We start from the raw sequence: 15,459 nt of genomic DNA, 5'->3' as shown, positions 1-15,459 counted from the left end.
ATTCTACCCCCGCCACCCGAAAATTTCAAGTACCCCCCACCCCTATCCGGGGAGGAAAAAGTCTGAAAGAAACACTGGTGTCGCGCTTAGCCACTACCCGAAGAATTGCATTAAAGAAATTGCAAGAAAACCACTTTTTAGATTAGACACATTAATTAGGCGGTAATTTTATTATAGAGTATCGATGAGGAAATTTCTTTTGAGTTGGGGAGCAGACGTTCTTACGCGGGGGTGGGGCTTCGCCCCTACCCGAAGAATTGTATGAAAGAAACTCTTCACGCAAACCCCTTAGATTAGACAAAATTGCCTTTTTATTCAATGTTTACTCGAGAATCAATGACGTGATATTACTGTGTGCACTCTCCGGCTTGATATTATTTTCTACTATACGACGTCATACTTCGTTTTCGTTTCACTATGCAAGTTTTTAATTTGCTTGTGTTTTCTCTAGAGCGTTCTTGTCAGATAGAGCGTTCTTGTCAGATAGATAGACAGACAGCGAAACTATTAGTATAGATAACAAGAGTATCGATGACGTCATTCCTTTTAGGGGGTGGCGGCTTAGACGTTCTCCCGGGGTTGGAGCTACACCTCTACTCGAAGAAATGCATGAAAGAAACTCTTCACGAAAACCGTTTTTAAGATTAGAATAAATTGGATTTTTAATTCATTGTTTACTCGAGAATTAATGACGTCATATTACTGGGTGTACTTTCGCTGCTTCAGACTATTTCCTACTATATGCTCCATGTGAGGTCACGTTTCGTTTTTCGTATTAATGTACATGTTTTTACTTTCCTTGTGTTTTCTTTATAGTAAAAGCGTTCCCAACAGAAAGATACATAGATATATAAATAAACAGACAGCGAAACTATTAGTATAGACGAGATAAATGGCCCTTTGAGGGAGAAATAGAACGGGCGCTAGGTTGATAGTAACGTCTTTTTATCTAAACCAAAACCAAAATCACCACATCAACCCTCTTATCAGTGCCGTAATAAATTACTTATATTCCTAGGTAAATAAGTAAACTAAATAATTAGGGTTGCTTCTAAATCATTGAAAATAATATTTGTTTTGTCAGTTGCGAAATAACAGTAATACCTCAATTTGTTCTAATAAAACATTATTCAACATATTCCAGTGCTGTGTAGTTATTAAAGTTCAATATTTTTCATAATTTAACTCTTGTTGGCTTATAGCTACATTGCTAATCAGCTAGTGAGCATTAAATATAAACCAGTTTATTGTTAGAAAGAACGTTATGTTAAGGTGTTCCCTTTGAATCCAGTTTGAATCCAGTTTGTGATATAAATGAAATAACCTGCATACATGTGTAATTTTAAAGCAATAAGATTTATAGTCTTATAGAGACTGAGCTTTACTTATAACAAAATGAGTTTCCTGTCTAATCCCTGTTTGATTAAATACAGAAGTAAACATATTTATGGCGAATAAAATTTTCAAACCTGATTCAACTGATTCACGAGCAAATAAAAACACACACACACACACACATACTGCAATCTTGCCCTCAGACGCACTTGCAATCAAACACAAATTCAAACGATGGATTAAAGAATAGTGTGTGTGTGAGTGGGGGGGGGTGCTAATAAAACAGCAGTCTGGAGACCCCGATTATTTTTGGGCCCCACAATTTCTTTTACAGACTATAATAAATTAAATGACTATAATGTATTCTGTTTATACTAAGTAAATGGTCATGGAAAGGTAAAAGCAATTGAAAAAAATTACAAAAAAAAAAAAATCACCTAAAATCACAGAACATTTAAAAAGAAACAAAATGTAATTATTTTCAGCTTGCATATGGTTTATTTAAACCGTATGTGTCTAAAATAATATTTTTGTAATTATGTCGCAGCAATCTCACTAATTAATCTAGCTGTGATGGCTGTTTACAACCTTACTAATTTGTCTATCTGTAACGGCCATCCACTACTTCATATTTAGCTATAGATCACGAGTGAGTTTTTTTTAACAATGCATTTGATTTCCACATTGGCTTAGAATGTTAAAACACGTTTTATCGCTGCTGTTCTGCATTTGTTGTTGAATACGTGCAAGGAGGCAGCACACATCTGTGAAATCCAAGACTTTGAGCTGTTTTGTCTGTTTATTCCTAGTTTGTTTCTTCTAGCTTGTTTCATTATACAATCAACCAGTCAACGAAATATCCGTGTCATATTCCAATGTGTTCAATAAATGTTTCTGATAATTTGCTATTGTAGATCAACTGTATGACCTTATTCTAACAAACGTATAATCCATCTATGTACCATATCATAACAGAGACTGTTCCAAAGATAGAATATATAAAGACTGGCCTAAACGAATAAGCGCCTAGTACAAACTTCCCTCTAAACTGATCTTTTTAAGTAGCCCTTTATTTTCTTTCTAACCCGTACCCTAACTAATCCCTAACCCTAAACCTAACCTTAGCCCTTTCCCTACCTGTAACACAAACGCTATTCCTAAACATAACTCTGGCAAGAAATCGGATTTTAAACTTTGTCAGTTTGTTACTTGGCATTCTATATAATGACTAGGAAAAGTATTATATATGATAGAAATATAGATGCGTTTTATACGTTAACAACCCATTTAACGCATTGATTTCATTGCCGACGTATTCAATAATAATTAGTTTAATACAACACCGGTGACTTGATACATCGCTACATGTTTTAGGTCAGCTTTTATATTAGATACATCACGCTCAGACAATGCTGTTTTTTAATCCCTTCAAATCTTTGTGAAGCAAATTACCCGTATGGAATCTGTAATTACATGTGATTTTGAGCTTCCGTTTTTGTTACTGGTTATTGTTTAGTCTATGGAGCTAAGCTTACAAACTGTTTTAGGTGCGAATAGAAGTCTGTCAATGATGCCTGTTGTCACCGATCTCTTTCCTTCTTACCATCGACTGGATAATGAAAACAGCAGACAGAGAATGTAAAAATCGGATTCAGGGAAATAGGTGGAAAAAACTTTACAACTTGGGCTTTGCAGGCGACCTCGCGCTCCTCTCCCACAACAAACAGAAGATACAGGAGAAAACAGACATTGTTTAAGAAAAGTCACCGCAGGTTGGACTTAACATACACAAGACAAAAGTAATAAAAAAAAGTATCGCTGCCTGCACTGCACGTGTCACACGTGATGAGGTCAGCTAACAAGAATGCTAGTCATTTAAATATTTAGGTACTATTGTGAACCACCAGCGAAAAAAGAGTCCGATGTTAAACAAAGATAGGTAAAACAAGAGCAGCTTTCACTAGCTAAAAATATTTGGACTTCCATTGAGCATTACTTGTCCACCAAGGTGCGTCTGTTGAACTCGAACGTAAAACCATTGTAGGTGTATGGAGCGGAGACATGGACGACAAAAGGCGACCATTGATTAAGTCCAGGCATTTGCAAACAGCTGTTATAGACGAATACTTGGGATGCGATGGCCAGATTCCATCACCAACGTTTACCTATAGGAAACGTCAGGTCAACTTGACGCTAAAGTAGAAATTATTATTAGAAGATGGAGTTCGCCAGGGCACACACTGTGCAGACCGCCAACCGATATCCCCAGGCAGCTATAGAGGTGCTGAAGAAGTCAACACAGAAACACCTGGCGATGGGACAATATCGCTGTAACCACATTAATGGGTTTCATTTTTTAGTTAGGTTAAGAAAATATCACCTCCTCTATCTATTACTATAATTCTATTAATTCTATCTTTAACCCAACCACAGCCGTAGCCATAACCCGCCGCACCGTCTGCTTAGGACAAAACGACCTGGCAATTTGTCCCCGTCAAATCGACCCCCGACAAAACTACCCCGTTAAAATATCCACGTCATAATGGCCCTGACATATTGGTTCCCGTGAAATAAACTCCCGTCGTATTGAATCGCGACATATAGGCTCCCGAAAAATGGACCCCTGACATATTGGCTCCCGGCATAAGGGCTCCCGGAAATTGGGCTACCGGCAAACGGGCTCCCGACAAATGTGCTCCCGTCATATTGACTCGTGATATATAGGCTCCCGACAAATGGGCTCCCGATTTATTGGGACCCAACACATGGGCTCCCGGCATAGAGGCTCTCGAAAAAATGACTTCCGCCTTATTGGCTATAGACAAATGAATGATATGACCACTACTGGCTTTTAAGTAACCCTTTTGTCCTACCTCCACTACCACTGTAATCTCTTTTAAATGACTTGACAAATTGTTTTTCATGAACCAACAGCAACTCAAAAACTAATCTAGCCCTTGACAGCTAAATTCCACCAACTTAAACATTTTGATGTTTAATTTACAACAGTAAAGATCTGTTGCTTAAAAGCGAGCACAGAAATTTTAAATGTATGGTATAGATGATGTGTACAGGAAAACGACATTTTGTTTTGATTGCCTACACGCATTTTGCAGGTAGTACAGCGTGGAACTCTCTACCCACACACTGAGTTGGAACTGCCCACAACCGACTCATTCATGGAAGTCATAGCTAGATGATTCTAAATTTAAAACATAACATTTCGTATCTATCTATATATATAATTCTCTTCTTGGAGACTCTAGAAAACACCAAGCTGTAAGCGCGCTCCCTACCACCCCCACCCCTACATGGTCTGGTGAGTTGTGGTTCACGCTAAATGTTTACAATCGTAGAGCCGGGTTTAGTGACGGCTATTACGGGCAGATAATGTAGTTTGAAACGATTTTAAACTTAGGGGAGGTAACTAAGAGGAGTTTGCTTTCACGGGGGGGGGGGGAGGGGGTGGGGTAAGGGTTGGGGAAAGGAAGGGGGGGGGCTGTTATCGTCCTTAACGAGCTACTGATAGTGTTTTAAAGCAAATATTTTCAGTGGCAGCATTGGTAGTGTCGAAATAACAAATTATGAATTACTGAAAAGTAGAAAAAAACAACTAAATAGCGGCGTATGATACGCAGCAGGTCGGCTCGTACTAGATAAAATATAAAAATAAGGCCTGCTGAACAAAAGAAATATAAGTTGTATTTACAGTGTTAGCTATGTTAACTCTAAAGAGTATTGATGAATGAATCCCATTAATATTTGTCATATTTAAAAAAGGACTTTTCGCCGGGAGACTTAGTCTCTACTGAAACCGTATTGACAGGGGCCTTTTAGTCTAGAGCCGAAATAACAGGACCCTAATTTTTGGGAGACGTAATGACGGAAGCCGTTTTGTCGTGAGACTTAAAGACGGGGACTGTTTTATCTGGAGCCAAACTGACGGGAGCCTATTTTTCTTGAGCCTATATGACGGGGTTCTTTTTCGCTGGCCCTTTTGTCGGGTTCGATTTGGCGGGGCGTTTATGTCGGGGCCGTTTTGTCCGGGTCGTTTTGACCGGGCCGTTTTGTCATTGGTCGTTTTGACGCCCCACGCCGTAAACCAATTTTTACCTCATGTTTTGAATTATTAATTATTGTATTAACAAATACTTGAACTAGTTTTACCAATTGTTTGTGGAAATGGTAGGAATTTTTAATAAAACGGTTACTCTGGTCGATAGCACGTTGATTCATGTAATTAAGGCATGCATTAATCCCGCGCACTTGTATGTGGGTAATAAACAAATAATTTATGAGTTTACTAATTTAATTACTTAAGAACATATCATGTATTTATATAGGTAAACAGTTGTTCCCAGAGAACTGAAAATAGAAGACTTATTTTTCATATGGCTTTGATAACACATTATCATGTTTTACTTGGATCTAATTTAAATACTGTTTATGTTTTTATTACAACCATTTATTTTGGTCTGTTATTATACAATGAGATTAAATAAACATTTCTATATATATTAAAATGTTTTACATTCAAATCTAAATGCATCGACTGGTTTGCGCATTAAAATGCGCATTAAATCTACTGCACTGCGTATTATCACTTGATGTTAGGTGATGGCCTGATTAAATATTTTCTTCCTTAGACAGACTTCAATAACATAACACATAACCCATGCGCAAACTTCCCAACCTGTTCCACATTCTAATCAACCCCATTCAAATTTTTCCTCAGTTGAAAATTGAAGTCGAGGTCTACACATGGACTAGACGCCCTTCCCAGACTTTTCTCCGACATGTGAAATATGGCACGCTTTGTGTGAAGGTCGATCAATGCGTAATAAATTGAGGTGGGGGGGGGGGGGGGGTTCGGGTGGACTTGGGCTTAGGCGTTTCATGGAGTGTATGGGTGGGTCATTCCATATTGTTTTCATGAAATTTTAATAAATTTATCTTCTGTGAACAGGGCTAGACAACTAAAATTCTAACAAAGCAAGTCCTTTACTATCTTATCATTTGACAATCTATGTGCAGCTCTATAAATTCTTATTGGAAGAGACATAGAGGCTATGGAACAAAATAATGTAGGTCCTGAATATATAATCAGTTTTACCTACAAATGCAAAATCGTCTCAAACTTAAACACAATGTCAACAACTATGATCTTGTTCCTCCTACACTTAATTTAAAAAATAAATTAACTAATTGTAAAAAGACAACAACATTACCTAATGTTCATATAATTAGGTTTAATATTTTAAAAAAATAATCTCTGACATTAATGGTAGTCCAAACTATGTTCTCAATACGCATCAACACACACGAGGAATTAGGTTTATCGAAAAATTTAAATGAGTTTGACAACTAATTTGATAGAAGTTAGTTAGAAGAGATCAGAGATCTTGTTTAGAACTTGTCAGTGTATGCAAGATACATCAATACACACATGCATAAAGATTAAGAAAAGATTTAAGCAAGGGGCCACATTTAAGCTACATCCTAAGTATTTTACATATATATATATATATATATATATATATATATATATATATATATATATATATATATATATATAATGAGAGAGAGAGAGAAAGAGAGAGAGAGATAAATAGTGAAATAGAGAGGTTAGGATAAATGTGTTGAATTAGCCTGTCACCCCTCTCGGTGCCTAGGCCACTGACAGGAGCGTTCGTGGCATCTCTGTCCTGGGCTAGTCTCTCCAATTGACCCCAGGTGTCCTGGGCTAGTCTCTCCAATTGACCCCAGGTGTCCTGGGCTAGTCTCTCCAATTGACCCCAGGTGTCCTGAGCTAGTCTCTCCAATTGTCCCCAGGTGTCCTGGGCTAGTCTCTCCAATTGACCCCAGGTGTCCTGGGCTAGTCTCTCCAATTGACCCCAGGTGTCCTGGGCTAGTCTCTCCAATTGACCCCAGGTGTCCTGGGCTAGTCTCTCCAATTGACCCCAGGTGTCCTGGGCTAGTCTCTCCAATTGACCCCAGGTGTCCTGGGCTAGTCTCTCCAATTGACCCCAGGTGTCCTGGGCTAGTCTCTCCAATTGACCCCAGGTGTCCTGGGCTAGTCTCTCCAATTGTCCCCAGGTGTCCTGGGCTAGTCTCTCCAATTGACCCCAGGTGTCCTGGGCTAGTCTCTCCAATTGACCCCAGGTGTCCTGGGCTAGTCTCTCCAATTGACCCCAGGTGTCCTGGGCTAGTCTCTCCAATTGTCCCCAGGTGTCCTGGGCTAGTCTCTCCAATTGACCCCAGGTGTCTTGAGCTAGTCTCTCCAATTGACCTCAGGTGTCCTGGGCTAGTTTCTCCAATTGACCCCAGGTGTCCTGGGCTAGTCTCTCCAATTGACCCCAGGTGTCCTGGGCTAGTCTCTCCAATTGACCCCAGGTGTCCTGAGCTAGTCTCTCCAATTGACCCCAGGTGTCCTGGGCTAGTCTCTCCAATTGACCCCAGGTGTCCTGGGCTAGTCTCTCCAATTGACCCCAGGTGTCCTGGGCTTGTCTCTCCAATTGACGCACCTGCAGCTGTAAGTGTACGTGTACGTGCACATCATTATCTTTCGTGTACATGTCCGTGTAGCCCACTCCCCTCTATCCCAGGGGTCGGCAACCTTTTGAAGCGGAAGAGCCAAAAGTTACAGTTTTCAAAATTTCCCTGGTTTTAACCCTGCTCTGGTACCTTAGAAAAAATTACCCGTTTGGTACCATGGGGTCAGTTTGACCCCATGGTGCAAAATAGGCTATATGAATAGAATAATACCAGATAATTATAATATTTATTTAATTTTGGCATACGTATAATACTACAATGTGTTAATACATGTGGACAAATATGTATTCATGTTTTGTAGACAATATTTAGGTTATTTCAACGCGATGTAGGAAAAATGTCAATGCTGGCATTGGTTGCAAACTCGCTTGGTATGTTCTTCACACACAAACTTATTGCACTCATTACAGACTAGTTTGGTTTTCTTGTCACAAGATCTGGGACAAATATAACATCTCTTGCGTCCTGAATGAGGTTGTGTGGTGCTTGCTGTTTGTGTTGGTACCTCCGCAATGCCGCAGGTACGGATGATCTGTTTGACATCTTTTGGCGTCTGCTTCATCTCCAATCGTTGATGCGCATGTGGTGTAATCAAAGCGATGGCCAGTTTCTTCAAGAATCTCTGTCGTTTGTTTTTCTTACGTTCTCCAAAGTTTGGCACATTTTCAGTAAAAATAACAAATGCGTTCAAGGCAGCACTATCAATCATTCCATAAAATACCCTCATTGGCCAACGATTTGTTTTTCTTGCCGTGGTATAAAAGCTGCACATTTGATCATGTCTGTCTACCCCACCTTTTTCTTGGTTGTAAAATACATTTATTTCTTCTTTCCCAGTAGCTGCATCAGTCGATTTTTGCGAATGCATGGTGGAAAGAAATATAACTCTCTTGTTCTTCTTTGGAACAATAGACAAGAGAGTGTAATCGTTTGCATGATCAAAGACGTATTGAACTGTTCCTTCTGCTGCTTTCATCAAAAATGACGGTGGAATGCAAGCTTTGTTATTTTTCATAGTGCCAACTAATGTGAGATTCCTGGATTTTAGTTCATTGGCCAAATCAATTGATGTGTAATAGTTATCGGTTGTAATGTTTCTGTTTGTTCCAGAAATTGTGGGTACCAAATCCAAGACTGCTTGGGTTGGAACTTGCATCCCTGGTGCATGAGTACCAGCTCCCATATAAATTTTTGAAGAAACCGAGTAGAACGTTTTGCTATCAGCCAATACATATATCTTGATGCCGTATTTACTTGGTTTATTTGGTATATATTGCTTGAAACTACATCTTCCTCTGAATGCAAGGAGAGATTCATCCACTGTACACCCAGTTCCTGGGGTGTAGTTTGCTTCACAAGCTTTGACAAATTTGCCAAATATGTCGCGAACACACGCCAACTTGTCGTTAGCTCTTCGCTGGGCCCTCGTTGTGGAATTGTCGAAACGTAGGCAATACACAAGCAGCAAAAACCGTTTTTGACTCATCGCTGATATGCAAATTGGCTTGCCAGTACTATCTTTCGACCAAATACTTGCAGTACTTTCCTTGGAGTTTTTTGTGGCACCCAAGAAGAGTAGGATGCCTATAAGTGCTCGAATTTCTACAACGTTGGTTTGGTACAAAAATCCAGCGTTTCTAATGTAACTGACTTTCACATTTTCAATTTTTTGATTGGTCCATGTAACAATCTCTGTTATCATGGAATCGTCAAAAAATAAATCAAATGCTTTCAATGGTGTGTCTGCCTGACACCCATTCCCTTTTGGCCCTGGCTTCTGTGTAACAATATTTCGCATCGGTGTTCTTCGGAGAATTTTCGGCTTCTGTGACCACACATAACCGTCTTTTCCAAGAATATCTTGAGTGTCATAATCGTCCGATTCATTTTCTGATTCGTATTCATTAGCGCTAACTTCACTGGTGACATCTGGTTCTTCTCTACTTGGTTCATTGTCACTTTCATCTCAGCTCAAATCATTTTCTATGTCCTAGTTTTCACTATCTATGTCACTTAGATCATCTAATAACTGCAAAACTGCATCTGCAGAAAATCTATTTCGTGTAGTCATGTTATTATGCAGTGAAAATCTGTAAATAAGAAGAAAATACTTTCGTCACATTGACGGTACTATGGGGTCAATATGACCCCAAGGGAAAGTAAAAACAAATAATAAATAATCAGTAATACTTAAAAACTATCAAACATATGTAACGTACTTAGGAAGGTCTTACAAGAAAATACATGGCAGGTGAGGTCATCAATCGTAGTAGTTTTCAAAATAATCTGGTCCAAAGAGGGCTTGGGGTCATATTGACCCCATGGTACCAGAGCAGGGTTAAAGAGCCACTAACATTTTTTTTTATTTCAAATATTTTATTTTTTATTAAGATTGTTAGTATTTGTTCAAGGAGCTGGAGAGCCGCATCTTGGTATCAGGAGGGCCGCATGTGGCTCGCGAGCCGCAGGTTGCCGACCCCTGCTCTATCCCAACACTCGGATCTCTCCTGCCTTTCAGCATTTATCCACCCATTTCTACACGTTCTCCCCATATTCCACCCAATACCTACCTAAACCCCATCCACTAACTGCCCATCCGTCTTCTCCCTACACATTTTTGCCCCACTCCTAGACCCAATGTCATTCAACTTTGCTATTCCATTCTGTTCTTTCCTCTGCTCACTATTTTTCCCCTGTACTCTCCCCATCCCCTCTACCCATCCTTTTCTTACCTTTTTAAGTATCCTCTTTTCCCATTTCATACCCCTCCTCTTTTACTAAACTGTTTACCCCTCCACTTTGCCCCATCTCTCTACCTTCCACATCGCCCAACCCTTTTAGTCCCAATTTTCCCAATCCTTCACCCCCCCCCCTCTTTTCCCACTCTTTTTAACCTTCCACTTTGCCCAACTCTTTTTACCGCTCCACTTTGCCCAACACTTTTACACTCCACTTTGCCCTCCATTTTTACCGCTCTACTTTGCCCAACCCCTTTACCTCACACTTTACCCACCTCCTCAACCTCTCCACTTTGCCCACGATTTTTACCCCTCCACTTTGCCTAATCTCTCTACCCTCCACTTTGCCAAACCGTTTATCCCCCACTTTATCCCCCTCTTTAACCCCTCCACTTTGCACACCCTTTTATCCACCACTTTGCCACTAAACATCCGTCCAATTTGCCCATCCTTTTCACCCCACTATTTTACCCCCCACTTTTCCCATTCCATCCCCACCCCTTCAATTTGCCTAACCTCTTTACCCCCCCCCCTTAATTTTGCCCACACGCTCTAGCCATTCAAATCGCTGTCTTCATTTTCCCCACTGCCCCCCACATATGTCATCAGAAGTCAGCTACTGTAAATTTAACACGTCCTGATTGAGGTTGTGAATTGCTCCATTAGATGACGTTGGTAATGTCATCCTAATATATAAAGGACAACGTGCGCACTTCTCTCTCTCTCTCTCTCTCTCTCTCTCTTTCCCTCTGTCCGCAATAATTTTTGCAACGTCGTCAGCATGTTCAGCGATATATAGAAAACATAGATGCGGACTTTTATTGAAAATAATATGGTGGATGGTATACATGTATAAACTAAATTTTATTTAAAGGAGGAAAATAAAAAATAAGAAATATTCAAATGTACAAACATATTTCTAACTAAAGCGTTTATTGTCGTGAACAGAACAGTGGCGTGCAGAGCTACTTTGATGCCCGGGGCCAACCCAAGGGAAGATGCCCTCATACAAATATATATATATATATATATATATATATGTGTATGTATATGTGTATGTATATATATACATATATCATACGGTGTTAAAAGTGTTAATAGCCGTACAATTGAAGATAAATTACAACATGCATTATGTTATCAAACAGAATACAAATAGAAAAGCATAAAAAAATTTACTTAGCTAAACTTTTTAATACACTGCGTACAAATAAATCCAAAGGAATGACTGACTCAACAAATGTATGGATGGGTAAAATTTCTGGGATAAAAGACAGTTTGGAGACATGCCGGAAGTGGTGGGGGTGGAGGGGGAGGGGGATATTTTTCATGCCCTACAAAAGAGTTTCCAGTTTTACATTGCCCTAAGGGACCGGGCTGCGGTCACAGAGGTAAGGTATTCTTGGTTGAATTAAATTGGGAAAAACTAAGGGTCAAAGTTCACCATTGTTGATTGTTACAACTGAGGTCACGGTTGATGTGAGTGAGTTATCATCCACCTGAACTGCGACAGGAAGACATTAGTGTCACACCTCAGTGTGTGCCGGTTCCCCTGGTAATTGTTTGACATAAAATGGCTGGCGATGGGTGGACTTGAGTGAGCAATCTCACCCCACCCCATTCCACCAACCTTAAGCCTGGTATGTTAATTTGGGAAAACACGTAATGTGATACCCTACTGTATTTGGAACAATGGAGAAGTTTTTTTTTTTGATGCCTGTACTAGTTACGGGCCTTAGAAATGCTAGTCTTATCTCGCACGTCGAAGTAGTCAGATACGTAGGAATAAAGCGTCTCGTCTTGGTAAAAGAAAAACAAAACTCGGTACATTGAGAAAATATCGCTACTAATCATAAAGAAAAGCTCTTTGCTTGTGCGATTTGTCGATGTTTCACGTGTGATTTTTAACCTGTGGAATGTTTCATTGAACTTTTGTATCGCTAAAGACACGACAGGCAAAGATATTTAGATCACTGCCAGCAGCACTCGAGAAATATTGATTAGAGATTGGTGAATTTCGAGGTCAGATATATGATAATGAAGCTAATATAAAAGGAAAACAAAATGATTATATTGTCGTCATAATATTAATTCGCTTTGAGAAGAAGAAAATACACTACTTTTCCAAATTGGAGATAAAAGTTTCGAACACTTAGAATACTAAATTTGTTCACTATTCCCCTGAATTAATACAGCCTTACTGTACATGTTGAAGACACCAATGGTAAACCTTGGTCCACCGCGCTATGGTCGGCCCTAGTCTCCACGTATAATGACTACCAGGGCCGTTATATCTGCCACGATTCATTAAATCAACGTGGACTCGCTTACTCTACAGATGGCTCTACTATTTATAAAATCAGTTCTAAGAAAGCGCCAATTTACTTTACTGATAAATCTACTTTGCATTAAACTTAACTTTAACTTTAGCGCGACTTTTACGATGCCCTACAATTTATATGAAACGATATGGTATCACTAATATGTATTTAAAAAAACAATATGTTAATGCATATTCTTGGGCGTGTCCTTTTAGTGTCTCAAAAACATTATGGGCATTCTTATTCTTTAGTATATTCATATAATACATCAAAACAAATAAAGAGTGCACCTACAATTTATAAAAAACAATATGGGTTTAATTACTCTGCAAATGCCCTTAAATTTTACCCACATTTCCCCCGAATTGTTTAAATTGAAAATCATGATAGTTATAAATTACTGTACGGATGCCATTCAAATATATATGAATATAAGCATACTTAAAATTTAACGAAAATGGGCATAATTTTTTTACTTTAAAGATGCCCCTACAGTGCATAGGAATTATTGGGCAAAAGTATTCTAAAAGATGCCCCTACACTATACTAAATAATTATCAGAAACACACTTTAATATAAAGACCGCATTTATTAAAGAAACATTAATTACTATTTATATACTAAAGCCCTCTTTTTCCATAAAAGTTGTGCTATACAGATAGTCATAGGCGGTTATCCATGATAACGTCTACCACCCCTCCCCCTTGGAACCAAATAGAATTTATATAGTAAATATATACTATATTACCTGTGTTCACTACCCCTCCCACATATGGGAATTTAGTCAACTGTAAAAATTTAAAATGCACCCCGCCTCTACCGGGAGAAAATAAATATGAAAGAAACACTGCAAAATTGAGGTTTAGCAGCCAAAAGTAGGAAATGGTTCTAGATGAAGAATGGCGGGTCTATATTTAGTCTGTACAGTGAACAAATGCGACCATTGTTTCTTTCACAGATGCATGCATGCAACTTTTGTTAAGTTTGAGATTAGATTCAAGGTTTAGGGGAATGACTACCACTAAATTTAGTGTCAGTATGTAGGAACTGCGTGTAGATCAATTTTTTCAGATAACGTTATGCGGAAATGTCTACATTTAGCAAGGTACTTGGTTTTAGTTTTGAGAAAAAGAAAACACTATCAATCTAGCGCCCATTGAATATTTAATATGAATGTGCAGTAGCTACGTGCCAAATCAAGGTTAAAATCGGTTAAAATGCCGATTCTGGATAAAAATTGGTTTTCAATGATATTTTTCGTTTCTGGTTAAATTTGAAATAGAGTTGTAGATTTTGGTTTTGGTTTAGAGAAAAAGACATCACTATCAACCTAGCGCCCATTGTATTTCTCCTTCAACGGGCCATTTACCTCGTAATTAATATTATTATTGTCTTGCCTACAATAACTAGCAGGTTATGTAGACGTGTAGACTAGTAATATTCCCTACTTTTTAATAATTATAATATAGGCCGTATGGTAAGTTTAAGCTTATCTTAAAAAAGTTTATGGGACGGAGTGTTCTCTGCTAACCCGTAAGTCTCGAGTTCGAATCCGGGTTCAATTCAGTAGACCGTCCCTGAGTCCACCCAACTCTGATGGGTACCTAACTCACGTTAGGGAGAGTAAAGGCGGCTGGGCATCGTGCTGACAACACTATCTCTTCATATGCTGAGGTCACAGAAACAAGTGAACTCTAGTTCACTTGCCCCATAGACCGTCAGGTTTGAAAGGGGAACTTAAATAAGTTTACTTTAGATAAGCTCTGCTAAACTTAGCATAATCATTTCAGTTACGGTTTAGATCTGATAATATCAAATTGAATTAGGCTCATAAAATTGGGTTAGGTTTAGGTTAGGTTAGATTAGCTATAAAAAATATGCATTTCAATTCAAGATTAACTTGTCATTACAATCTTTTTATTTAACCGGCTTTTTATGTCTCTCTATATATCGTGCTTCCACATGCATCGAAATTCCAGAGCTAAATTACTATTTTTTCTATCTGACTAATTCTTTACAAATCGACACGTAGGTCAAGAACCAAGGTTTTTTTTTCATGTTTCGTATTTTTCATGTTAATTCGGTGCAACTCTATTAAATTTTTTAACGTACACTTACTGACATATTTTCGTAAAGAACCTAATATTAATAAGCTTATATGTAATAATTCACTAATTAAAGATTTTTTTTCTCTAAATATATTATAATGCCTTACTTACTATTTAAAAAAAAAACCTAAAATAAAGCTTGAGACACAATCTATTGAACACTTTAAATTTCTTTACTAAATTTTAAGAATTGACACATTGTTTTTTTACAGGTATTTAAATGGTAGTGTATTATTAAATATATAAGAAAATTATTTATGTTTCCTTTTTATTGCACATATATATATATATATATATATATATATATATATATATATATATATATAATATATATATATATATATATATATATATATAATGGATATAAAAAAATGTATGTTGTATGTTCATTTAAATTTTCTG

The 15,459-nt window shown here is 38.2% G+C and overlaps 1 protein-coding gene across 1 annotated transcript; it reads right to left on the bottom strand.

Moving 5' to 3' along the window:
* Nucleotides 1-8,230: 8,230 nt before the first annotated feature.
* On the bottom strand, nucleotides 8,231-10,855 carry LOC131944332 (piggyBac transposable element-derived protein 4-like). Its single transcript, XM_059304887.1, has 2 exons — nucleotides 10,785-10,855; nucleotides 8,231-9,830 (listed from the first exon to the last, which is right to left on the bottom strand). The coding sequence occupies exons 1-2, from the start codon at nucleotides 10,853-10,855 to the stop codon at nucleotides 8,231-8,233; spliced, it is 1,671 nt and encodes a 556-aa protein (XP_059160870.1).
* Between the last annotated feature and the right edge of the window lie 4,604 nt (nucleotides 10,856-15,459).

Source organism: Physella acuta, unplaced genomic scaffold (genome assembly GCF_028476545.2).
Source record: "Physella acuta isolate Inbredline_101_S28 unplaced genomic scaffold, ASM2847654v3 ptg000489l, whole genome shotgun sequence".
Classification (NCBI taxonomy): Eukaryota; Metazoa; Mollusca; class Gastropoda; family Physidae; genus Physella; species Physella acuta.
This window is presented reverse-complemented; position numbering and strand designations above follow the sequence as displayed.